This window comes from Enhydra lutris, unplaced genomic scaffold (genome assembly GCF_002288905.1).
Source record: "Enhydra lutris kenyoni isolate GAN:26980312 unplaced genomic scaffold, ASM228890v2 scaffoldscaffold18, whole genome shotgun sequence".
Classification (NCBI taxonomy): Eukaryota; Metazoa; Chordata; class Mammalia; order Carnivora; family Mustelidae; genus Enhydra; species Enhydra lutris.
The window spans coordinates 2,662,484-2,690,351 of record NW_019154102.1 but is presented as its reverse complement, the minus strand read 5'-3'; the positions used below and the strand labels follow the sequence as shown (position 1 = coordinate 2,690,351).

General features: G+C 36.6%; 1 protein-coding gene across 1 annotated transcript in view; it reads left to right on the top strand.

Moving 5' to 3' along the window:
* The window catches only part of LOC111148008 (neurexin 1), a 1,160,981-nt gene that overhangs the window by 970,043 nt on the left and 163,070 nt on the right, over positions 1-27,868 (top strand). The window contains 1 exon segment of the mRNA XM_022504343.1: positions 20,892-21,063. Within this exon segment, the coding sequence (XP_022360051.1) occupies positions 20,892-21,063 (172 nt within the window).

Genomic DNA, 27,868 nt, shown 5'->3' with positions numbered 1-27,868 from the left:
CGCAGCATGGGTATTATCTTTATGATTCCTTGCATGAAGTAGTCTCACAGATCTGACACTCTTGTGCAATATCTTGGATAAAATTAGCCTAAATTAAAAGTGCTGTCATTAAAAACTAGACCCATGCCTATATGCTTAGGCAGAAAGAGAAGATGACAGTGATTGAAAGGCTAGTTTCAAACAAATAAGATAAAAATTAAACAATTTGAAGAATTTTGATTTATTAATAGAAAACTTTAAATATTCATGGAAGGAGAATGTTAAAAGGATTTGAGCCATGGTCATTATATTTTAAAGAGAGGGGTTAAGTGAGATAGAATAAGAAACAAGACTAATAACATTTCTTTTTTCTATAATTAATTTTTTTTATTAACATATAATGTATTACTTGCCCCAGGGGTACAGGTCTATGAATCATCAGGCTTACAGACTTCACAGAACTCACCATATCGCATACCCTCCCCAATGTCCATAACCCAGCCACCCTGTCCATCCCCTGCTACCTCCCAGCAACCCTCAGTTTGCTTTGTGAGATTAAGAGTCTCTTATGGTTTGTCTCCCTCTGGATCCCATACTAATAACATTTCTAATCATGACTTGGAAAGTTAACTAAGTTGAAAATTACTATAGAAAAATACTTCCTTTGGGTCAATTTGTATTTCAAAGTTCAGCAACACTACTTATTAAGTTATCTGTATTATTGTGATATAAAAATAATAAAAGTTTATTCTAAAACCATTTAACTGCTTCATATAACAGTACTCTACAAAGCTTTTTTTGATACATGTAAAATGGTTATAAAATTCAGATCTATATTATTTGATTATTGATTGTGACATTTGGAAGACTTAATCTGCTGGAAAGTTATTAATATTTCTCTTTAAATATTAGGTATATCACTAGGGGAAACTATAACTAATTTTCTCATTTCCTTTCCACCCAAGTGACATTTTGTTTAGCAAAAAACATAATGACTGGCTTTGTTATGGTGACATAGTCTATTGGATTTGATTGGAACTTTGAAGCACATCTTCCCAAAATGACAACGAGCACTAAAATGATTTAAAGAAATCCATTAGCTGTGAGGGGGGAAAAAATGTTAGAGAAAAATAGGCATGCAGACAAGTGGGGAAAGAGGAAAGACAATGGCCATTTTTTCAAGTGCTCTTTTGTAAATTTTTTGAGCAGCTGGTGACATTCAGACTTATAACTAAACCTAAAAGGTATTATGCTTCCATTTCTATTCAGAGGACTACTGAAATATGAGAAAATCTGCTCCGTCCCTAGTGCAGCTGAAGATTTAGCTTGCTAGCAATTCTGAACTGGACTAATTTAATGCCCATGAAAGAAGAGTTGCTGTGCTCTACCCACTCTTACCTTGGCAAGTTTGGCAGTGTTCAGAGCCTTACAAAATGATAAGGGTTTAGAAACCCCAGGATACTCTCTTGCAGCCTCTTTATTTCCACTGGGTCTTGAAGAAGGTACAGAAGCAAATAGCATGAAGTGGTTGCAAAACAGGAGTTTGGAACTAGAGAGGCCTGTGTTGGATGTAACTTGATAATATTTTAGTTCTGACTTCAGAGAATTCTCCTACTTGCTTTGAGTTTCAAACATGCTCAACATGGTGATTGTAAGGCTGACAAATACGAGTTACTGAGGGGATTAAAGGAGTGAAGGTTTGCAAAGCAATCGATACATTGCTTGGTAAATACAAGAGAAGGATGTTGACATCTCTCTCTTCCCAAGAGGCTTACTGATACCATACCTAAATGGTAATCTCTCCTTAGCACCTTGGACTCCTTTTGAGAGGCACACTGGTATGGCTGAGCTTACACAATATGGAACCACATTGCTTGAGACAACAACACAGCTCTCACATTTATTAGGCAGGTGCTTAGGGTTAAGTCATTAAACGTTTTGAGACTCCGCTTCCTCATCAAATAACTGGAAATAATATTGTATATTTTAATGCAGTATATCCTGTAAACTGCTTAGAAGGAGTGCCTAACACATAGCAAGTATTCAAGCAGGCTAGCTGCTCTCACCATCACCACGGCCATCATCATGTGTCTGCTGTTAACTATAGCCATTCCTCTATATCCACTCTCATTTGGGAAGCTTGGCACTGATATTACAAAACTGTGAAGAAATTAGCTATAGTTCCCATTTGGCTTTACAATGATATTAATGATTAATTTCTCAGTGGATTTTTACCATCTCCGTTAGGTTTTGTTTGTGTTCATTTTGAAGGAGTGTACTTGTTTGGCAAGGTACATGTATAAGGTGGACATGAGATCATAGCTTATCAATCTTGCTGTGGTATTTAATGATTAAAGGTTGGTCACAGATAACGCAAGTCCATTGAAGAGTACCGTTAATCACACAAGATTTGGCCTTCCTATATGACACTGGCTTTTCAAGTACTGTCAGGACAGACCTTTAAGTGTCTTTTGTACTTCAGGGGGTGAACATTAATCACTTTTTGCTCCAAAAAAAATGGCATTTCCATAGATAAGGCTTGTACTTTTGCTCAGCAGATTTGATGCCTACCTCCATCCTGAAGTCCTCAAGGTTCTTTTTCCCCCCAAAACATAGGGGATCCATTATTTGAAGATAGGGAAGCAAGGAAGGAGGTAACCAGACAGAAACAGAACAGCCAAGATCCTAGGATGGGCAGAACATGACACATTCATAGAAATGAAAGGCTAGTGTGACAAAGCAGTGAGGGAGAAAGGGAGGGATGGCATCTGTTCCTTTATAAAGAGCTGATAATTTGACTTCATTCCAGATATCTACCTTGCAGTCTATCTTCACCCTGTTATCAGAATCCATTGTCTTCTCAAAATATCCTCTGGCTCTAATAGGTAAACAGTAAGAAGGGCTGACCTCGGGGAACCTGCACTGCTTACTGCTCTCAAGAAGACAGCAATGAACATTCATCTCAGGTTCAAAATGTTTGTGAATTATTTATAGTTGAGTACTTCGTGTGTTTTTGTCTTTAAAGATTTTGGCCAAATAATAGGAAAAACTCATATTTTGACTTCATTTATTTGAAAATTTTCTGGAAGTAGGATTGGGCAAATTCCTTCTCTTGTTTGAAGTTCATTGCCTGGAGAAGTATGTTTTAGGGACATGGGTATTGAGCCTTGTTCCTTTTCTCTTCTAGGTGAACAGGGAGGTAAAAGAGTCAAAGTTGAAAACTTCCTTCTTCAACTAGTTTATGGAGGGTACTTAAAAAACCAATCTAGTAGTTTCAAATAGTATGTGTAAGGTGGAAAGTGCACAGAGAACTCTTGTTACATCTTAAGATAAAAGAGCTCTCTAGAGAAATAAGTTAACAAGACATTCTATGCACAAAGAAACTAAATGTGTTATATTAGCTTTGAAATATAAGCATAGAATGATGACTCATTTTTGACATTGTAGAAAAAAAAAAGACTTTTGGAAAATGTGGTGAGTCCCTGTTGATTCAAAAAGTCTGTATATATTGTATTTCATAAAGCACATTGATAAATGAAACTTAGGAACAAACAACTAGACAAATGTCAAGATGCATACTGTTCAGTTCTACATTTGTATCAATATTTTTCCATTGTTAGATTGGAAGATCTTTTAAGTATGGTTAGCTATCTATTTTCCAATTGCTTTATTTGAGCAAATGATAGATTTTTGGTTTTTTATATGTAATTTCAAAACCTACTTTTACCTCCTAGATTAACTTTTTGGATAATACCGACATATACTCATATAATTGACATATCTGTTTCTGTGAAGAACCCATATATTTATACTTGTTTCTACATTTGTACATAAAAGCATCTGTCTTTATACCCACATATTTTTGTTCCTTGAGGCCTGTGCATACACTCTTCTCTGCCTGACAAACTCTTATTCTCACATTATTGATTTCTTCTCATCTTTAGCTCCTCAAAGAGGCTTTCCTTAACCACTCAGTGCCTCTCTTAACACCCTGTTCTTTTCCTTCTTGACACTTAGTACACTTTATATGCTAATATAAATTTTGATGTAGAAAGAGATAATTCAAGTCTTAAGCTTCACATTGGCAGTAGTGCCACCTGTTTTGTTAACCACCGTTTCTTCAGAACTTAGCAGAATGTCTGCATAGTAAGAAGTCCGTTTGTATTTGTTGAATGAATGAATGGAAGATTGTTGAGGACAAAACTCATGTATTAAGATGTTTCCAAAATTTGAGTATCATTTATGCTAGAAAGTCATGTAGTTTAGGGAAATGAATTTATTTAAACAAAACCAACATGGGCACCTGGGTGGTAGAGTCAGTTAAATGTCTGCCTTGGGCTTTGGTCATGATCCTGGGGTCTCAGGATGGAGTCCTGCCTCAGGCTCCCCACCCAGCATGGAGTCTGCTCCCCCCAATGTTTTCTCTTTCTCACTCCCGCTCTCCCCTCCAAAAAATAAACAAAATATTTGAAAAAAATTAAAAAATAAACACAACCAACAAATACATTTAAAAATTTTTGAGAAGTACACTGTTTTGTATGTTGTTTTGAGAAGTACACTTCACTTATAGGCACTTGATAAACATTTCTCAACATTATTTATTTTACACTTTATTTTTGTAGTAATATTAGTGTTTGAAGAAAGATAATAATCCTCAGGAGCTTCACTCTTACAGATTCCATATGCTCTTCTGAAATCTGTGTTGTGCCAAAACCACACACATAAACACAGATTCATTTTTGAAGCCTGCAGAAATTATTACTTGCTATGCTGGAAATAATAGAGCCTTGCTGATTCTATAGAAAATAGTCTTTGGCGAATGCTTTTCTCTGCCCATATGCACACATTTGCTTTTTCCGAAGACGTCAGACAGGTAGTCCTGGACTAGAAGTCAATAAGAAAGAAAAGGAGAAAGGTAGCACTGTCAGCTTTTCTCTTGGAATGCATTTCAATTAGGGTTCTACTTGAGGCTTGTGAAAACCAAGACAGCATCAGTAAAAAGTCAATCCATCAAACACACTTGAAAATATTATCTTGTTATTATTTTTCTGGTTGCACGTCACGATTCACCAAACACAACTTTAAAATATGTTATACCTTCCATACTGACCTTTTCATTTCATGTATAGCTTGTAAACATTCATTAACTGAAGCATTAAAAATAATTGCGTTTATCTCTTGATATTTTTTAATACTTAAAAAAATACAAAGGCTAATTTTATTTTACTTAAAACCTAGTCACTGAAGTAACATTTTTCATACAGAGGACTAGAATCACCATCCAAAAATGTTTTGTCTATTTGTCTGAAAAATGTGGTACTCTGTGCTATGGAAATTTGGAACATTAGAGCCGACTGTAATTATATAGTTAGCTCTCCACAAAAATGATGGTCCTGGGATACAACAAATAAATGAAATCCACAAATAATCCCAAGCCTTTTTTATAGAAAAAAACCTTTTCTACATAGAAATGCCAACAACTAGCAGAATTGATAGAGCTGAATGTCCTTTCCCTATCCAGTTCCTGGTAGAGGTAATAATAAGCAGTGTAATGACCCAAAGACAAGGAATCAGAGAAAAGCAGAGAAACAAAGGTTATGGTTTTAATCAGTATTTGAAACACAATGTTCATTGCATACAGTTTTCTGAACGACTGTAAAATGTGAGCAAAGCTAATTTAACACCCAACCAAGGGTTTTAAAACAACAGTAATAAAAGAAATCAAAAACTTAAAAAAAAAACAAAAACACAAGCTATATCTGATCAGCCCAATGCACTTTGAATCTAAACTTTAGCCAGTGTGAATCTTAGCTTTTCTTGTACAGATCTGAAGAATTTTTCATGAAGCTATCTCAGATGCCATTGGCTAAGTATTCAAACTGGAGACATTATCAGTGAAAAATTATGAACCTTGCATAGGCCAACAGTCAGTGACTGTTTTTTGCTCTGTTTGATTTCTGGACTTAAGATTGTTATTTAGGGGAAGATGCTTCATCATAGAACACATTCTTTATATATAAGGGCGCATTTAAAGATGAATATTTCTACTTGGTGATGGTTGCCATTTCAGTGGATGGGAATACAGAATTAATGATCCCAATGAGATGATTTTGATTCCCAAGGGCATCAGTAGCTTTATTTCATTCTTCATTGTGCATGATATCATGTAGAGTTGTGCTTTTTAGACCACAGGTAAGTACAATGAGAAAGGCTTGATGACATCTATGAACCCATGGCCACTATGGAGAACTTCATCAGGGTTCAAGAAGGTCTTTCCAAATATAAAGGATAATCTAGTTTTGATTCAACTGGTGAAATGAACAAAATAGAGACAATCTCCAAATATCCACATTAAGCTACTACCTCTTCCAAAGATATATGAGTCAGTCACTTAATCACCTATATTGTTTTGATACCTGATTTAATTTCCTCTAAAGACAGATAATATGGGGAAAGGGAGGCGTTAAAAACACTTGGTGTTGTCCTTTGAACTCAGAACTCCTTGTCTATCTGTCCTCAGAAGAACTCTTTGACCCTTCTCACTTAGCCACATCAAGTCCTACGGACCTGGCAAGGCAAAAGTTCTTGCCCCTAAAGAGGAGTCCCACCATCCCTGCTGGAGTAAGGAGTCGTAATTTCTTAGGAAAGAACACATGTGATTTACAAAGGTATGCCAGGTTACTCTGAGACATTGACCTAGTGGGATACTCATCCTGCCCTTCCCAAATCAGAGAATTCCTGATATAAACATATAACAAAATACTATTCATCTATTTTATGTATTTTGAAAAAAACTAAAACTCACATTCAGATTTCAGCATTTTTCATGTATTTCAAAAAACTACCTAGTATTTTCTAAATTGTGTGTATGTGCGCGCTCACGCACCACGTGCCTGGCCTTTTGTGTAGGCTTTTCATAGTTAAAGTATCATTGAAATGGGAGGAGGCATAGAGATTGCCTAATCAAGCAGTCTCTGCCTCAGTACAAACAATGGCAAGACATTGTAGCCCACAGGTGAGTATGATTCGATTTTAGAATAATCTCTCTTAAGCCACCTGGCAGACAGATGCTCTGCTTTGGTCAAGTCTCAGCCTTTTTGAGCTTTAGCTTCCCCATTTATAAAATAGGCACGTTGTTTCACATGTGAAGATCAGTGAGAGACTATGTGTCCTAACTAAACTGTAATTCCTATCTAATTCAAACATTATTTTAGTTAACATCCATCAACCTACTAGGGAACAAAACATTGTTTTCCAAATGTAAGAATAATAACAATAGGAGCAATAATAATAATATAGCTCATAGGTGCTGAGTAGCCATTAAGAGTGCTAAGAACTTTCTATGCCTTATCTCATCAAGAAGAAATGGCAGTGTGATGAAAATGTTCTGAAATTAAACACTGGTGATGGTTGCACAGCCTTGTGGATATACTAAAATCACTGACGCATGTAATTTAAAAGGGCACATTTTATGATATGTGATATTATATCTCAAAAAAAAGAAAATTGTATGTGAAAGAGTTTTGGAAAATCACACATGTACAGGTTGTCTGCAAAGTGCTGTGAAGGATACAGTGAGGCGTAAGTCAGTCTTTTTTTCCTACCCTCAGGCTCTTTATAATATAGTAGAGACATTAAAACAGATGTATAAAAACTAACCCCTGCAGAAGTACCTGAGAGAGGATTGTCACAGAGTATTAGATACTCTGAGGACCAAGAGATGAGAATAAGCCTCAAGGAAGATAGTATCACTGTCTAGGATATAGTTTCATGGAATCAAAGGAAATTTCCAGTTCTGTAGAATGGAGATGGATTGGAAAAAGCATACTACCCAGAAGGGAGACTTGATAGGAAAATGAAAGTACTGTTTTCTAGAAGGTATTACCCCTAACTGAGATCTTTCTAAAGGGGCATCACTGATGATCTCTCCCACTTCTGATTCCTTGCTGTGTGGTGCTATAAGATGTAATTAGCCAAAAAGAAAGATGCACTTTGCTGCTCCTGTCCTATTCCTGACTCAGTTCTCTGAGCATGCTTTGGCTTCAAGATCTTTTCCCAGAACATGGACACCGTTGAAGTCATTCTTTTTCAGAAAGCCCCTCCATCATGGTCCGGTCCCAGCACCGATATTTCTTAGCATTATGATTTTGGGACACATTATTTTTAAACTCTGAGTAAACAGGAAAAAAATTAGCACTCAGCCTTCAGGTTGGCTGGGAGTTTTAAGTGATAAATCATCTAGAGCTCAATGGATTGCACGTAGCGAGCGCCCTGGGATGCAACCCCCTGGAAGATATGCGACACGGAGGGAAGGTATCTCCTGTGTCCCTGAGTGTGTTTGGTATCCACTAGCTGTATTACAGTTGTCTGCATGCTGATTTGCTCCTGCCACACATTCAGAGGCTCCCTGAGGCCCTTGAGAGCAGTTCCTCACAGCGTACCCTGCTCCTCCTTGCTGCTCCCTCAACTGGTTTCTGGGTGTGAATATTTGCATGCATGACTTGTCTTCTTGATTTGACTGAAAACTTCCTGTGGGACAGAGAATGCACTTTACATGTTTGCACTGTCTGCACACTTAGCCCAATGCAAGATGCATGTCATATATTCCGTTTTTTATCAGCTACATGAATAAAAAATATCATTCAGTGGTGAAAGTGGGAGACAAGGCAGCAGTACCTAATTATTCTTGAAATGATGATGATGCTGTGTGTGTTTTATTTAGGGGAAGGGGGGTAGAGCAGTTCCAGCTCAGTGCCAGGTTGAGAGAACTAGAGCAAAAACATATCTAGATTGATAAACACAGTCTCTATCGGGTAGGGAGACTTCTTAGTCTTTCATTTGGAAATGTATTTGGGTTAAATTAGCAATTCTCCAAATCCATTTGTTTGTTTTGAGGTGAGAGCACAGGTGGCTGTCTGACACACTCTACGGTGTTAGTTATTCTGGCAACAGTGACTTTAGGCCCCAGAGTCCCCCTCAGGCCCTATAAAAGCTCTGTTCCCTGGTGAGGATCAGTCTCTGGAGGAACAAAACACAACATTCAGCCTGACCCCCATTTCAGTTGACAATGTAAAATTGGACCCTGGGAGTCGTTCCCTATTCTGAAATGAACGCAAGCATTCAGTATATTTGAAGGCATTGTCAAGTTTTTCCCAAAGTGAGTCCCTGGGGTATAGGACTGTATCATGTTGCACAACAGAAGCTTATAGACCAGAAGCAAGTGTCCTTGCTGATCCACATGCCATTCTGGCTTGCACCTTTGTTCATTTTGTTTGCACCTTGATACTCTGAAAGTATGATAAACACATAAAACTAATGGAAGCTTTTGTTTTTCATTTTTGGTTGTTTCCCTTGAGCCATACAATTCTACATAACCTCCCCAGAATAGGAGAAAAAAAATCAGTGGACATATCTGTATGCCACAGACAGGATAAATCTGTACATTTCTGTATTCTGTTTTACCTATTTTGTATGCATACAGATTGAAATAGACCAGCATCTGTAACATACAGCCACCTCTTCCTTGAAGTATGCCCAAGATAACAAGTACACCATTAAATCGTATTCCTGGTTAAAATAAATATTTTTCAAGTGAATATGTGATTACAGATGGAACTAAAAGGTGCATGAAACTATGGTGCCACTTGCTAGAACTTTCTAGTTCCTTTCCAATGTCACCTTTCATGTTTCTTTTTAACTTGGTTTAATAATATAATCCTTATTCAGAAATGAGCTTTTGTGAAAAAATCAATAATTACCTCTGTCACTATTTATTTAATGAATCCATGGAAAGACTTCATTAAATTATAAATGTCTTGTTACTGATATTCTCATATAATAGATTTTTGAAATTATATATGAGCCAGTTATCTATTTCAAGCAAGATACAATGCTGAAATATCAGTACATGTCCAGTGAAATTAGTGCTGGTTTTGCTAATACAATATTCATGAGAATTTGCCAGACACAATCACATTTAATCCCAGAGAATAAGAATTTGAAATGGATTCTTCTAACTTGTAATTATGCTTTGGCAAGAAAGTTTAGCAAGCTTTATTATTTATATAATTGAAATGACTTGCTGTTCTGTCAATATAGGAGGGGTGTGTTTGAGAATATTTACATTTTCTATCTTTTTAATTATTATTTTTATTAACATATAATGTATTATTTGCCCCAGAGGTACAGGTTTGTGAATTGTCAGAATTACACACTTCTCAACACTCACCATATCACATACCCTCCCAAAAGTCCATAACCCAACCACCCTCTCCCTACCTCCTCCCCCTGGCAACCCTCAGTTTGTTTTGTGAGGTTAAGAGTCTCTTATTAAGTCTCTCGATCCCACCTTGTTTCATTTTTTCCTTCCCTACCCCCCAAACCCCCGACTCTGCCTCTCAAATTCCTCATATCAGGGAGATCATAGGATAATTGTTTTTCTCTGATTCAGTTATTTCACTTAGCGTAATACCTTCTAGTTCCATCCACATCACTACAAATGGCAAGATTTCATTTTTTAAAAATTTTTAAAAGACTTTGTTTATTTATTTGACAGAGAGAGAGATCACAAGTGGGCAAAGAGGCAGGCAGAGAGAGAAGGGGAAGGAGGCTCCCCACTGAGCAGAGAGCCCGATACAGGGCTCGATCCAAGGACCCCGAGATCATGACCTGAGCCGCAGGCAGAGGCTTAGAGGCTTAACCCACTGAGCGACCCAGGCTCCCCAGGATTTCATTTTTGATGGTTGCATAATATTCCATTATATGTGTACATACACACACACACACACACACCCCACATCTTTATTATTGTATTATTGTCGATGTGTTTCTTTGATTTTGTTATTAATTGGTTTATATACTTGGCTGCTCCCATGTTAGGGGCATAGATATTTAAAGCTGTTAGATCTCCTTGTTGGAAAGACCCTTTGAGTATGATATAGTGTCCTTCCTCCTCTCTTATTATAGTCCTTGGCTTAAAATCTAATTGATCTGATATAAGGATTGCCACCCCAGCTTTCTTTTGATGTCCATTAGCATGGTAAATGGTTTTCCACCCCCTCACTTTAAATCTGGAGGTGTCTTTGGGACTAAAATGAGGTTTCTTGTAGACAGCGTATTGATGGGTTTTGGTTTTTTATCCATTCTGATACCCTGTGTCTCTTGATTGGGGCATTTAGCCCATTTACATTCAGGGTAACTATTGGAAGATATGAATTTAGTGCCATTGTATTGCCTGTGAGGTGACTGTTACTGTATATTGTCTCTGTTCCTTTCTGGTCTACTACTTTTAGCCTCTCTCTTTGCTTAGAGGACCCCTTTCAATATTTCCTTTAGGGCTGGTTTGGTGTTTGCAAATTCTTTTAGTTTTTGTTTGTCCTGGAAGATTTTAATCTCTCCTTCTATTTTCTTTCTTTTTTTTTTTTTAGATTTTATTTATTTATTTGACAGAGATCCCAAGTAGGCAGAGAGGCAGGCAGAGAGAGAGGGGGAAGCAGGCTCCCTGCTGAGCAGAGAGCCCGATGTGGGGCTTGATCCCAGGTCCCTGGGATCATGACCTGAGCCGAAAGCAGAGGCTTTAACCCACTGAGCCACCCAGGCGCCCTTCTCCTTCTATTTTCAATGATAGCCTAGCTGGGTATAGTATTCTTGGCTGCATGTTTTTCTCATTTAGTGCTCTGAATATATCATGCCAGTTCTTTCTGGCCTACCAGGTCTCTGTGGATAAGTCTGCTGCTAGTCTAATATTTTTACCATTGTATGTTATAGGCTTCTTGTCCCGAGCTGCTTTCAGGATTTTCTCTTTGTCACTGAGACTTGTAAGTTTTACTATGAGATGTTGGGGTGTGAGCCAATTTTTATGGATTTTGAGGGGCATTCTCTGTGCCTCCTGGATTTTGATGCTTGTTCCCTTTGCCATATTAGGGAAATTCTCTACTATAATTCAGTCCAGTATACCTTCTACCCCCCCTCTCTTTCTTCTTCTTCTAGAACCCCAATTATTTTAATGTTGTTTCATCTTACGGTATCACTTATCTCTCAAATTCTCCCCTCATGGTCCAGTAGTTGTCTCTCTTTTGCTCAGCTTCTTCATTCTCCATCATTTGGTCTTCTATATCACTATTTCTCTCTTCTACCTCATTTATCCTAGCACTAAGAGCCTACATTTTTTATTGTACCTCATTAATAGCTTTTTAAATTTCAACTTGATTAGATTTTTGTTTTTTATTTCTCCAGAAAGGGATTTTATTTCTTCAGACAGGATTTCTCTAATATCTTCCATGCCTCTTTCGAGCCCAGCTATCACCTTGAGAATCATCATTCTGAACTCTAGATCTTAAATATTACAAATGTCCTATTGATTAGATCCCTAGCTGTCAGTACTGCCTCTCATTCTTTTGTTTGTGGTGAGTTTTTCTGCCTTGTCATTTTATCCAGATAGGAATATATGAACGAGAGAATAAGAATACTAAAATGGTGGCAAAGACCCCAGAAAAATGTATGCTAACCAAGTCAGAAGAGACCCCAAATTGGGGGGAGAAGAAAGGGGGAAAAAGGGGGAAAATTACATAATTATAATTATATATATATATACCTATATATATATATATATGTATATATTGAATAGAACAGAGCCACCCACTTGATTTGGGGTATATTTTGGTCTTTAGAAGAATCTACCTCCCAAAAGTTTAAAGAAAGAAAAACATATATATACAAAAATAAGGGTAAACACAATGAAGGGATGGAATATGATTGTAAAGATGAAAATTTAAAAAAAATTCTAAAAAAGGAATTGATAAGATAAGTTGGTTGGAAAAAGAAAAAAAAAAAGTGGAGAGAATGTGCTCATGCTGGAGACTAGAACAAAGCCCTGTGCTAGATTTAGGGCATATTTTGATCTATTAGAAGAAATTGTATCCCAAAAATTTTTAGAAAAAAAAAGCCCAATATGTATACAAAAAATAAGGTTAAATACAATGAAGGATAAAATATGACTATAATAATGAAGGTTTAAAAAGATTTTTTTTTCCAGAAAACTATTGTTAGGATAAACTAGTTAAAAAACGTTAAAAAAAGGAAAGCAGAAAAGTTAAAAAAATAGAATAAGAAAAAGTAAAATTAAAACAAATTTAATTTAACTTTGCAAGACTAAAGGATCATGGGGAGAAATCCATGAATTCCATGCTTTGCTTTCCCTTCCTGGAATTCCGCTGTTCTCCTTGATCTGTGAGCTTGGTCTTGGCTGGATGTTCTTGCTGATGTTCTGGGGGAAGGGCCTGTTGCAGTGATTCTCAAATGTCTTTGCCCTAGGCGGAATTGCACTGCCCTTGCTGGAACTGGGCTAAGTAATCTGCTCGGGTTTGCTCTAGGGAGCTTTTGTTCCCTGAATGCTTTCCATAGAGCTCTGGAGGACAGGAATGAAAATGGCAGCCTCCCAATCTCCCGCCCGGAGTAGCCGAGAGCTGGGCCCCACTCCTCGGTGCGGCCTCAGAGAAAAGTGGTCAATCACTCCAGTCTCCCTGTTCTCCAGCCGCACTCCGAGCTCACCTGGCCTGTGACAGAGAATTTCTGTCTCTGGTGCATGGCCCCATTTGGAGTCTCCAATCCCAGCAGATTCCTGCTATGCTGCTTGGAGGAGAAAGGTGAGTCTCCCCGGATCTGCAACTTATAGGGTGCCTGCTCAAAGAGCAGTCCGACTGTGCTTTGGATCACAGTTTAAGGTAACCCTGAGTTGAAAGCTCACTCCTTGGCTCCATCTCTGTAGCTGGCTTCCCCACTCCAATCCCTAGGACCTCTGCCACACTCAGACACCCGTGATCTTTCTGTTACCTGCGGGACCTGAGACCACACTGTCCCCATGAGGGCTCCACCCTCCAACTGAGCCTCTGGAGTGATGTCCCACAGTGGGGCAGACTCTAAAAGTTTGGATTTTTTGCTCCACTGCTCCACCGCTTCCTGGGAGACGCCCGCCCCCCACCCCCGCCGCAGTCTATCTTCCCATCACTTCGGATTCACTTCTCCACACTTGCTACCTTTCAGAAAGTGGTCGAATTTCTGTTCCTAGAATTGCTGCTTTGCTTCTTTTCTATCTCCTATTGAGTTTGTAGGTGTTCGGTACCCATCTAGCTGAACTCCTGGGATCTGATGTCATTTCAGTCTGCTACTCCTCCACCATCTTGCCTCGAGTCTCATATTTACAGTTTCTGAATGGAATCAGAAATACTGGCTAAATACACTTCATGTTAATATTTTGTGGTTTATGTGCATTTGTAAAGATTTATTTATTTATTTTAGACAGATTAACATGATCCAGGGAGGGTGGATGGCGACAGGTAACTGGGGAGGTGTAGAAGGACAGAGTCCTAAGCAGACTGAGCTGGGTGCGATGTGTGACACAGAACTCGATAACATGACCATGAGATCATGGCCTGAGCTGAAACCAAGAGAAGAGAGTCGAATGCTTAACTGACTGTGCCACTCAGGTGCCCTTTTATGTGCATTTTTTAATTCATTGTTTTCAGGGAAAAAATGGACTCAATGGCTTGATGCAGCCTGGGAAGGGTAAATTATGTCTGATTTCATGTGGAGTCTGTTGTCTGAACCTACTTTGGTGGTATTGCAGTTCTGTTCTAGCTGACTGGAGTTTGAATTCATGAAATTTTAAAGGTTTTGGAAGTCAAAGGACCAAATCAACATATCCAGGAAAGGATGGGCATAGATTAAAAGTCAGAAATTCTCCAAGCATCACAAACCCTCATTGTTCCTTAATAGTTTTTGTTTTTTGTTTTTTGTTTTTTGTTTTATGTTGCAAGAAATGAATCCCTGCAGAAACTGGGGATTTCCATATTCTAGAAAATACTCATTTTACATTTCATTTTTCTGAAAAAGTTAGGGACAAGGTAAAGGGACTTTTTTTCAGAGTTTGTACATTTTGTAGCTCTAGCATTTTATTGCTTCTATTCACAGAACTTGAATCTCATTAATAATGAGAACTCTGATAATAAGAGACTCTTATGGCCTTTCTATCAGAACAATTAGGGAATTTTAAGAATTTCTTTCAGTCTATCTGGGATAAGAAACATGTCTATAATAGAAGGAACCTTGAAACAGTGGACACCTCCAGAGTAACTAATATTTTCATACAGTTGTTATGTTGAAAGGGCTGATTCCTACAAAGCAACAGGAATTTAAATCTGGTGTCCTGAGGAATATTTCTTCCTGACCCCAGGGAAGTCCAGGGAAAGTCTCAACACTACTTTTGTCACTCTTAGATAGTAAAAAAGTCACCCATTCACTCTTACACATAGAAAGGAACTTGAATTCACTCCTTTGTAATAAGTACAACTTCAGTAAAAGCCAGTTTATTGGCCCTGCCTGGGCTGCCTCAGAGATGCTGGTTAAACGGAATGAGGGATGAGGTTGTTTCTCCTCTTGTTTCAGTGATGTTCATTTCTCTTCCTCCTTCCTGACTCCTCCAGACATGAAGCAGGAAAAGGAAGAGGAGATAAGTGTTCTCCTTGACCATGGCTAATATGATAGAAGCCATCTAGCTGGGCTTAGTCTATACTGAAAACTGACTCTGGGGGCCACTTTTGGGGAATATTTTAGGGGGATCATTAGTGTTTTTAACCACATCATTGGACTTTCTTTACCTGTAGTTACCTGAGGTAGGTAAATGTACCTCCTTCAGGTGGGTATCTAGGATTTCTCCCTCAGTCCCTGGCCATCCACCATTGCAACTTCAGATTCTTTCTGTTGAGTTGTTTTCACCACTCACCCTCCCCGCCACCCCAGCCCTACCAGTGGCCCTCTTGGACGCAATACAACACAGTTCTGTTCTGGCCCTCTAACCCATGATCCATGGGTAATGCTTACATGTCATTTGTTCTAATGAACTCTGATGCACAGATGCAGTAATATGTCTTTGCTCTGGTATCAGAGCATCAGCCAGCCATTGTTCTCTTCCTTGATTACTTCTTAGACAAGAGTTCAATCCCAGGAAGGAGCAACTGGGATTGCTGACTACCCCCGCCACTGCCACCAAGTTCCAGGAGACAAGTATCAAACTTTCTGAGATGTTTCCTTGAAGTCACTTTCCTTTGCACCTGAGATAAGGGAAAAGTAACTTTCTACCTCAGAAGTACATGCAAATCACATCACAACCTAGTTGTCTCCAAAACTCCTCTTCCAGTTATCCAACTCTTCTTGGCCTTTCTCACCTCTTTAATGATCTGAAAATAGGTAATTAAATCAGGGTCCCCAAAACAGTTGTCAGTGTTCTCCTTTGCAAGTCTTGTACCTCATTTTGTAGAGTAGAAGTAGAAATCTGTTTTGTGACTTACTATCATCTCAAGATTGCAGCTGAAGTTAGGTAAAAAAAAAAAAAGTCCATTTTAACATCCTGTAACATCTACAAATCAGTTGCTACTGTCCTCTACAAAATTATTTTAAACACATATTGATTGGTATATGTGTGCAATCTGAAAAGCACAGTATGAGGCTCCGTGGTGCTCCTACTCTAGCAGGAAAGACAAAACAGATAGCGAAGAACAGCTAGGTTAACCAGATATGCTAACTGCAGTTATAGGATGTCCCAATATGCCTCAAATTCAACCTAGTGTAATCTTTAGGAGCACAAACTCTTGTGTGAGACTGCTTGGGCCTGAATCACAATTTTTCTCTTTCTAGCTGTGTGACTTCAGCCATGTTACCTAATCACTCGGTGCTTTACTTTCCTCATCTGACAAATGGAGATAAAACAGTACCTCTCCCATGGGGCTGTTATGAGAAATACCAGTGTTAATATTTGTAAAGTCCTCAGAACACTATAAGGTGTTTGTTAAATAAAGATAACAACAAATCTCTTAAATATGGTTCCTAATTTTCCCCCTGTGGAGCTATCTCACACATGTGTTAAAAATATATACCATGTTAAACAATTTACTGAAAATGAACAAATTGGAATTCTGCCAAAATTAGGAAATAATGATTGCTTGCACAAAAGACCTGTGTGGAAAAAATGTCTCCACGGGCCCCTGAAAAAATTTTAGTTTTCGTGAGATTCCTGCTGTTTGTTTATCCCTAGAATCATTCTACAGAAAACCAAAATGCCTTACAATGGTATAGATTTTAAAGTAGGGATTATGAGAAATATGGTAGACATTAAAAATAAGTCCAAGGGAAAACAGTACACTTGAAGTCTATGTAGCTTTTAAAATTGCCCTACTCTTTGATTTTGCATTTCCTAAGAACCAAAGTCAGAAAGGAGATGTGATCTTAAGTCATATTGCCCAGCAAGCCTAAAACAAATCCAAACACACAAAGTCCATACTCACTAAATATAAGAAAGAGATCCTTTATAGATAGTAAGAAGCAGAAAAAGAAAAACAGGAACTTTTGCCTGTCAATATAAAGGGTACAATGAGCAATGTCCCAAATAACATCTTCAGATCCTTCCATTTATATGATGCGGTTTTGTACAAGATTTTCTTAAAATAACTCTGAGTGTAGGTGGATCCCATACTCTTGCCGCCTAGTTCAATGATGAGAATCCAGGGAGAGGTTAAGAGGATATGGTCCAAATCTTCAGGTTTTCTGATATTCTGATTGTAAATTTCTACAGGAATACAAAGATTTTTATGTCCTTTAGATCCCTCTTCCCCCATGTTGTTCCTCTCAACTGAGGCTTGATGAAAGGTAAGCTGAAGACAGTTTGAGGTTATCTACTCGGAGGGGGTTTTGCAGTGTGGGTATTCTGTGCTACTGATTAAGGGCAAATCCATGTGCTTTACAAATCAGCTGAGCACATGTTTGGGCTGACAGCCCTGCTGTTAAGAATGCTTCTCGGAGGCAGAGGACATAAGCACATGCTTCTCTTCACTGCCTTGTAGTATGGAATTCTAAAGTTAATAGTAACAAACTGCACTTAGAATGATTTTAATGATGCTTTGCATAATTCAGAGAGGAAGTTTAATTTTAGATAACTGCATCGTGGCTTAGATATAAACCAAAAATGAGGGACTGAATTCTGGTTCTACTACCTGTCTATTAAGGTACCTGACCTTGAACAAGTCGTTGTACTGCCCTGTGTCATAGTTTCATCATCTCTAAAAAGAAATTGAGTAAGTTTCAGGCTCTTGGCATTTGATGACGCTTTTTGTGAATAAAGACTAAGAAATTGTACTTGCTAAATGCTTGTCTGTGTGCCCCATACCCCTGAGACTGCTTTTTCTCTATTATTAGTAGTTATCATTTGGCTCTAAACAGACTTAATTACTGCAATTTTATCAGTTATTAAAGGAGAGAATTTCAAGCCTTTTGAACTGGGAGATGGAAAGAATGGAGTGAAGGAGGTGTGTTAAAGACATGACAGGATGTCCTTCCACACAAGCAGCTGGGCACCTTTTCTGTGGCAACCTCTGGGAGTTCTCTTGAAAGTGTTTCTGTTGGCATATCAATCATCCATGAAATAGATGCTCCAGATTGACCCAAATGTCAAGGATCTTGCTTCTAGTACATGAATTTTTCAAAAGTAAAATTGGAGAAAAGCAGTTGTTGTCTGAATCATATTCTCAAACAATACACTGTATATAATTTTTTGTTTAAATCTGTGGTTTCCTTGAACAGAGATTAGGAGGATGGGTGGGGGGTAACTAAGTGACAAGAGAAAATGCCTCTTAGAGGACTTAAATAATATATACTTACGAAAAGAACCCAAGATTAACTTAACGGAACTGTGACTGTCTTGAAGGAAGTGACCTCTCTCTCTCTCACACACACACCTGATTTTTATACACACACACACACACACACACACACACACACACACACATATTTATCTCTGAATCTCTGCTTTTACTTTTTATTTAATTTATTTGAACTAACCTGGAAAAAATAACAGTTCAGCCATCTCTGCCACCCTTCATCCCCTGCCTCTTGTAGTCACCAGTCTATTCTGTGTCTACAAACTTGGTGTATTGTTTGTTTGTTTGTTTGCTTGTTTTAGATCCCACGTATAAGAGAGATCAAACAGTATTAGTCATTCTCTGACTTATGTCACTTAGCAAAATGCCCTTGAGGTCTATCTATATTATTGTAATTGGCAAGGTGTCATTTTTAATGACTGAATAATATTCCATTATATATACCATGATTTCTTTATTCATTCATCCATCTATGGATCCTTAGGTTATTTCCATATCTTGGATATTGTAAATATTGCCACAGAGAACACGGGGTGCATATATCTTTCCAAATTAGTGTTTTTGTTTCCTTTGGGTATATACCTTTGGAAATATACCTGGAAAATAGTTCTATTTTTAATTTTTTGAAGAACCTCCATAGTGTTTTTCATTGTGGTTGTACCAACTTACATTCACATCAGCAGTGCAAAGGGTTTTCTTTTCTTCATATCTTCACTGACACTTGTTATTTCTTGCCTTTTGATAATAGCCATTCAAACAGGTGTGAAGTGATATCTCAGTGTGGATTTAATTTACGTTTTCCTAATGATTATGATGGGCATCTTGTTATATATTGGTTGGCCATCTGTATGTCTTTAGAAATATGTCATTTCAGATTTTTGCTCATTTTTAAATTGGTTGTTTTGTTGCTATTGGATTGCATGAGTTCTTTATATATTTTGAATGTCAGCCTTTATCAGATACATGATTTGCAGTTATTTTCTCCTATCCAGTAAGCTGCCTTTTCATTTTGTTAGTGGTTTCCTTTAGTGTGCAGAAGTTTTTTGTTTTGTTTTGTTTTGTTTTGTTTTAGTTTTCTGTGGTCCTCCTTATTTATTTTTGCTTTTCCTGTGAGATTAAAAAAACCATCACCAAGACCTATATCATGGAGCATACTGTCTGTGTTGTCTTCTAGGATTTTTATGATTCCAGGTCTTATGTTCAAGTCTTTATGACATTTTAAGTTAATTTGGGGGTATGGTGTAAGACAGTGGTCCAGTTTCATTCTTTTACATATGGCTGTCCAGTTTTCCCAGTGCTGTGTGTTGAAGAGACTGTTCTTTCCCCATTATATATTCTTGGCTCCTTCGTTGTAAATTAATTGGTCATATATGTGTGGGTGTATTTCTGGGCTCTCTATTCTATTTCATTGATCTGTGTATCTGTTTTTAATGCCAATGCAATAGTGTTTTAATTACTGTAGCTTTGTAATATGGTTTGAAATCAGGGTGCATGATGTCTCCAGCTTTGTTTTACTTCCTCAAGATTGGCTTGGCTATTCAGGGTCTTTTGTGGTTCCATGTAAATTTTTTGATTCTTTGCTCTATGTCTTTGAAAAATACCACTAGAATTAACAGGGATTGCATTACATCTGCATAATTCTTTGGGTGGTATAGACATCGTAACAATATTATTTCTTCTAATCCACAAACATGAAACTTCTTTCCATTTATTTGTGTCTTCATCAGTTCATGTCATTAATGTCTTAAAGTTTTCAGTATACAGGTCTTTCATCTCCTTGATCAAATTTATACCCATGCATCTTATTCTCTTTGATGTAATTGTAAAAGGAATTGTTTTCTTTATTTCCCCTTCTGATAGTTCATTTTTAGTGTAAAGAAAAACAAAAGATTTTTGTCTATTGATTTTGTATCCTGCAACTTTACCGAACTTGTTTATTCTAACAGTTTTTTAATGGACTTTTTGGGGGTTGCTATATATAATGTTTTATCATCTGCAAATAGTGACAGTTTTACTTCTTCCTTGTAATTTGGATGCCTTTTATTCCTTTTTCTTGCCTACTTTCTGTGGCTAGGAGTTCCAATACTATGTTGAACAAAAGTTGGCAAGAGTGGAAATTCTTATCTTTTTCCTGTAGTTAATTCTCATTAAATGCTGACTAATCAGTATAACATCATACAACTCTTTTTGTCCCTTCCTCCCTTCCAGCACCAAGGAAAAATTGGAGTTAAATTTAATGTTGGGACAGATGACATCGCCATTGAGGAGTCCAATGCAATCATTAACGATGGGAAATACCATGTAGTCCGTTTTACAAGGAGTGGTGGCAATGCCACGTTACAGGTGGACAGCTGGCCAGTGATCGAGCGTTACCCTGCAGGTAAGCCAGTGAATGGGAACTGGGAGAACATTTTATGAAAAGCAAACTGGAAAACAAAGCACTATTTTGCGTCCGTTTCACCAAATTGTGGGTTTTCTGAGAAACCATCTAGTATTTATTGGACTTTAAAATCATGTGAATGTAATGCTGTCCTAAACTGTTCTTGATACAGTGTACAATGACATTTTATAGGAAAACTTGAAGGCACACGGTATCATTTGCAAAATTCAGGACATCAGTGAAACCAGAAAAATGCACACATAAAAGGCACGACATGTCAAAGCTCTTTTTTACTGGATCTTTGCATTTGAACAAAGGAAAGGCTTTGTCAAAAGTAACAAAGTTAAAATTTAAAAGTCAGGGAAGGAATATTACACACTTTTCTCTGAAAGAAAATAGGACCAGGTGGTTCCTTTGATGGTGGTGCAGAGCTGAAACTCGTGAAAGCTGCAGGAGGGCCATGGAGCAAACAGAGAAATAGTAAAGGAACGATATCTAGTACTGTAAATCACCAGTTATAAAAACATGTAACTAACTGAAACTTGTTTTCACTGTCATATAACCATATGGGAGTTTCACAAGAATTCTGTGACACTAGCATTACTCATTTCAAGTCTATAAAATGAATGTCAAGCTATTATTGATAAAATAAAAATGACCTTTTTTATTGTTAATCAGCTTTGTCAGGTCTACATTATTGAAACAAAAGCAGTAGATGAGAAACTTAGGCCAACGTTACCTGGAGTTGTATATAGTCTCAATTTTTTAAAAAAAGCATGTCATTTTTAAGTAAAATACAAATTAAAAGTATAGTGGTTATTTTACTTCATTTATTATCCTCTTTATGTTTTAGTACAAAAGAGGTTACTAAAAACATCAACCTTGTTTCTCTCTGCCCCTTTTGCATTTACAACTGAATTATACAACAGATTTATAGCACAGTATAAAGACAGAATATAAGAAGAAGTTTTCATTTGTACAGTAAAAATGGTTACCAAAATGTACACAAGCCTCTGTTACAAGTTTTTGTTTCTTGGCAGAAATAATTTGAAGAAATAACTAACTTTATTAAATAAAGATTAATTTTTCTTGGTATTGACTCACAATTAGGAAATGTCTAATGAAATGTCTGTGATGCCCTTCTGGACCTTTTCTGATTTAAAAATATCTGCATCTTCAAGCCTCCTTTCAGACCTGTTCTGTAAACCTGGAGCTTTGCAAATATTTGCTGAATATAGAATAATTTAAGAACTCCAGCTCTACGACAAAATTCAGAAGCAAGCACATTAATAATATGTCCAGTGCTCATTATAATACTGGCAAATAGTAGGCAGTCAATAAATATTTGCTGAATTGATGTCCTGGGAATTATCCCGATTTTACTGTACAAGTATGAGAAAGTACACCTTCTTTTACCATCTGTAAGAAGATGAAGGAATGCAAGATTTGGAAGGAAAGTAATTTAAATATGCGTGCAATGTCTCATAGCCCCTCCTAATACTTTATTGAATTTATTGAAATCCTGATACAAAGGTATCTTTCATAAAAACTACAGCCTCAGTGAAATTATGGAAAAGTAAATTGGTTAATTTCCTAAAAAACAGATTAATCAATACCTGTTTCCTGAGAGGAAGTTATTGCACTGGACACCATGAAAGATGTGAAGTAGGATAAGGTCTAGGCCCCGTCTCTTGGGGTGTTGTGTCTGTGAGTAGTAGAACTGAACAAAAAACTGACAAATCCTGTTGCTATTATAGTATAGGAGTTACCTCTGGAAGCCCAGAATTGTTTCACAGTTAAATTGTTAAAATTATTTCATTTTAGTAACTTGTATTCTTATCACAGTTTCCATAGTGCTATCTGTAAGAACTCTGCTCTACAGAATTCTAGTGGTGACCAATATGGATAGAGAGGAAGTCCCACCCTCAAATTAGTTTGGGAAAATCTATGTTAAACTAAGTTCAAAATATGTATTCTTGGACTTTATTAATACCCATAATGCGTCTCTAAAAGAGAAATATAGTATTCATTCCCCAAGTATAGATAATCAGAATCTACTTTTCGAATGCATTAGTGCATTTGGGTAAATATTTTATGTTTTAAAAAATTTCTTTTTTTTTTTTTTAAATGTCAACTTTTTTTTTTTTTAAGATTTTATTTATTTATTTGACAGAGAGAGAGATCACAAGTAGGCAGAGAGTCAGGCAGAGAGAGAGGGGGAAGCAGGCTCCCTGACAAGCAGAGAGCCCGATGCAGGGCTCGATCCCAGGACCCTGAGATCATGACCTGAGCCAAAGGCAGCAGCCTAATCCACTGAGCCACCCAGGCGCCCCTGTTTTAAAAAATTTCTATATCTCTTTGATATATTGTATCTGATTGGCAATCCTTTAGTTGTGCACATACTAGATACTATGTACATGTATAGTTCAAAAAAGATATGATCTTTTCTTGTGGTAAGCCAATGTCCAATTTGAATACTAGTTGCTGGGATTGGTGCAGTAAATTATTTAAGTCAGTAAATATTTGTATATTTTTCTAGACTAATATTTGTTTAACACATATAGTGTCTCATTTACCAATGAATGCTCAGTATAGGAAACAATATAAAATACATTTAAAAATCAGAAGCTGGCAATATCATGATAATTAAGGAGTAAACCTTTAGAAGTAGTTATTTTAGATGCAACCTCTTGTATATTTAGTCAAAGATTCTATGTACTCTTTCTGTAAAAAAGTATTTTAGATAACATTAATTAAGAGTGAGTAAAGTTGCACTTATTATGAACGATACAAGCAAGAGTAAAACACAGAATCTGTCCTCAAGAATATTAGGGCACCTGTGGGGATTATTAATGTATACATATAAAAAGTTAATGACCAGTAAGGAAAGAATTCAGGGGAGTCACCATTGTTGTTATCAAGCACTTTATTAATCATCTGTTCTGTGTGCATTTCAGCATGATGTTGAGGTAGGAAATAAACCATGAAAATTTCAAATACCTTTTTCTTTTGGAGCTTTATCTGTAACAAAGCCATGAAGGCTGAATACAAATATAAAAGTACATGTCATCTAGATTAAAGTTTTTAGAACAAAGTGATTTCATGTATGAGTCAATAGAAATGTCTAGTATATCTCTTTTATATTGGTTTGTGGTATGACTATTTTTATTTTAAAAGTTTTTTGTTGTTGTTGTTACTCTTCATTAGAAGAACAGCTGGGCTAAAGCTTTTACCACCAAGTCCTATAATCAGAAAAGCAGGAACCAACAGACTATATTTGGTTCCTTTTAAAGTGCCTGCACTGCAAAATATAGGTAATAAGAATTGAAATTAGTAATTAAGCATAGCACTTAACCTTCCATTATAGGGCTTTGTGGTAAGTGCTTTTATATGAAGCAATTTATCTGGTAGCAACGCTATACCTTTAATGAAAAGCACCTCAAGCACTGACCAGTGGTATTACCCAGTAATTGTCTAGAAGGCTCTCATAGGAAACTAATTAGTAGAGGTAGATTTTATGCTCTTTTCAATATATGAAATATTTCTTTAACTCAACAATTCATATTTTAGAATAAATACTGAATTTTCTGAATAACAGACTCAGTTTCCATTATTTTTCGTACATGGAGCGATGAACAGGAATAATATTTTGCAAGCCATTTAAAGTTGAGAAACCCATTTATTGGTGCTTATTAGTTAAAGCTCTAGAATATAATGCATCGTTAATCTCTGATTTGTTTCTAATTGTAGTTATGTAGAAAAATTTCTCTCTCAAGAAAAAATACATTTTCTTTTCTCATAATGTTAAGCCACAGAACTTAACATCATTTTACTTGCCTAGTCTAAAGATTGCTCTAGGTAAATCACAGTTTGTCATTTGTCATTTGTCAACCAGTGTACCAAAAAATATCCTTTACACAAGGCCAAATATTCATTTTATTCCTGACAAATTAACACATCAAATCAACAAGTGTTTAGAGGATATGTACTACATTAAAAGGACATACAAGGCTTATTGTCTGGTTACAGAGGTACATAAAAAAATGTTGGAGATTGAAAATATACTATGTGAGAAAATACAAGAGTTATCATATATTATTTGTTAGTTTCTGATTAAGAAATACCGAAGGGAAAAATAAAAAAAGGAAAATGGGTTCCAAGGAAGAAGAAGCCATTTTGGAGTAAGTGGTCTAGTAATATTATGAAAAACTTAGGAAACTTGATAGGGTCTTGAAAGGCTACATTTTTACTTAGAGAATGGCATGCATTTTTTTAAAGTATTTTTTAAAATATTTTATTTATTCATTTCACAGAGAGAAAGAGGGCAAGCATAAGCAGAGGGGGAGAAGTGGTCTCCCTGCTGAGCAGGGAGCCTGATAGGGGGCTCGATCCCAGGACCCTGGGATCATGACCTGAGCCGGAGGCAGAGGCTTAACCAACTGAGCCACCCAGGCACTCCAGCATGCATCTATTTTAATAAGACTAGCAGGAAAAGGTAAAGACAGAACATATTTAGAAAGTTATTAAACGGTCGGATATCAAAAGATGAAGCTCTAAAATATGGTGATAATAGAAAATTAACAAAGAATACAAGAGAAGATCTGGTCTTCAATTGAATAGGAGACTCATTTCTACTTTTTAGTCTGTCTGTTTGTCTCTCTGTCTCTCTGTCTGTCTCTCTCACCAGCAATTTTTCAACATTCTGTTGCTTTAGTGTGTCTTTGGACTGCAGCAAGTAACAACGAAATGGAAGCCTGTGGTAGGAATAAATAGAGAAGTCAGAGACGGTTCTTGCTTGCTTAGAGTTTAGTCTTTTGGGGAGACAAGAAGGATTCAGAAAAACTGACTAATGTCAAAATGGGTCAACTTCAAAATTACTAGTGAAGAGGTTAATTGATACAGAGTTTTTAAAAAGAAGAAAATGGTGGTCTGTGATGATACAACAAAGAAGATCATTTAGGAATAGGAAAATTTTAAAGAGAGGAATAGCCCAAGGAAAGACTCTATAAAGATGGTGTAAATATTTTTCACATGATCATTCAGTTTGGCTCAAAGATCTTATGGGTATTATCTCTAAATCTTGACTTTATGTTCATTTTCAAAAATTGGTAAAACATTTCAGAGCTCAGGAAAGTCATAGTGATGATGTCCCTTTAAATTCTAAATAGTTTAGATTGATTGATCGAATTTTAGTTTAAGTCATCAATAATTATTGACTATCTCTTTGAGCTATTCCATCATTTAAAGATTCCCAGTTGGTACTAAGTGTTGGTAGGTTTGTTGATCTTGGTGTTTTTATTTAACTTTAACAGAATTTTTGCTATCTATGATGTAATTGAAAAAAATGTACCTCATTTGTGATCATAGCATTTAAAGGAGAGAAGGAACTTCAAATATCTTCTATTCCAGCTCCTTCATTTTTCAGACAATAAAATGGAACCTTAGAGAGGCTAGTGGAATTAATCAGAGCCACTGTGCTAGTTAGTGGTAAAGTGAAAACTATACCTGAGAACTCTTGTTTGCCAGCTCTGTGCCTTACTTTATACTTCCTGGAAGACAGAAATCAGGAGAAATCATTAGATGTATACTTCAACATATCAAGGTGTACTCTTCAGAGCTAAATATGAAGACTTACATGATTTGCCATAGTTGTGTATATTGGTCCATGTTACAGTCTCCTACTTCTGCTGACCAGTACAGACACATCTATACACAAATCTTATGAGTGCTATAAAATAATAACACATGGAACAATAATCTTCTTAAAGAAACCATAGTTCTTTTGTTATCACTAAACCTTGGGGTCAGTAAAACTCATTAGTAGACACTGGTTATTTTTTAACCTCACTTTTAAAGCATTATTAGCAAATTAAATAACCCATTAATGAATCATCACTATTTTACTGTTTCTGCAGCACTCAACCTTTAAGTTAACATGATTTCAAACTTTATGTATTTATTACTTTGCTATATTTATTTCTCAGTGACGTTATTTGAAACAGTTGATTTCAGTAGCCAGAAGAAGAGTGAGTCATTAGAGGATTCAGGTGTTAGAGATCCTTAAGATTATTTGGGAGAAAAACTGTGTCTCAATAGATCTGTCACATGTCTTGGTTAAATGTATTATATATAGGAAATGTTTGAGTGAATTTTGTTTCCCTCCTACAAAAAGTAAGGCAGTGAAAATATAACTTTCTTATGGAAACTGATAAATCATAGAGAAGACTTTAATCATTCTTTGAGTAAACAACCAATTTTTGGTAGAGTCAAACAGAAGACGTGATAATCCAGACTTGTCATGTAGTAGGCTACTTACATAATTATTGAATAAATCCAGTTTCCTCATTCAATTTCTATGTAAAAACATGGTCTTTTGCTCATTTTTAGCCAAAATATCCTTATGTGCATTGATGAATATTCCTCTGAATATATAAATGTTTGGCTTCTATTCAATACATTTAACTGTTTACTAACTACAATTTTCTGAAGTAAAGCTTATATACTATGAGATATCTGAAACTTCAAATACTGTAGCTGTGTTAGATAGAGTTAGTGACAAAAACTCTGACTTTTCCACTGTTAATTATCTTCATTCATGGTGCTCAGTTTTTCTGAGACATTAGGGGCTTTTCTTAATGATGAAACATAATGAACTTTTTATTTAGCAATATATTAAATACACCTACCTTAAATGCCTAGCTTCAGAGACATTGTATCCAAGGAGCTAGAAATGATACATTTTCATTCTCACTCATTTTTATAGATTCTCAAAGACCTGAGCTTTTGTTTTTGGTTTTGGATTTTT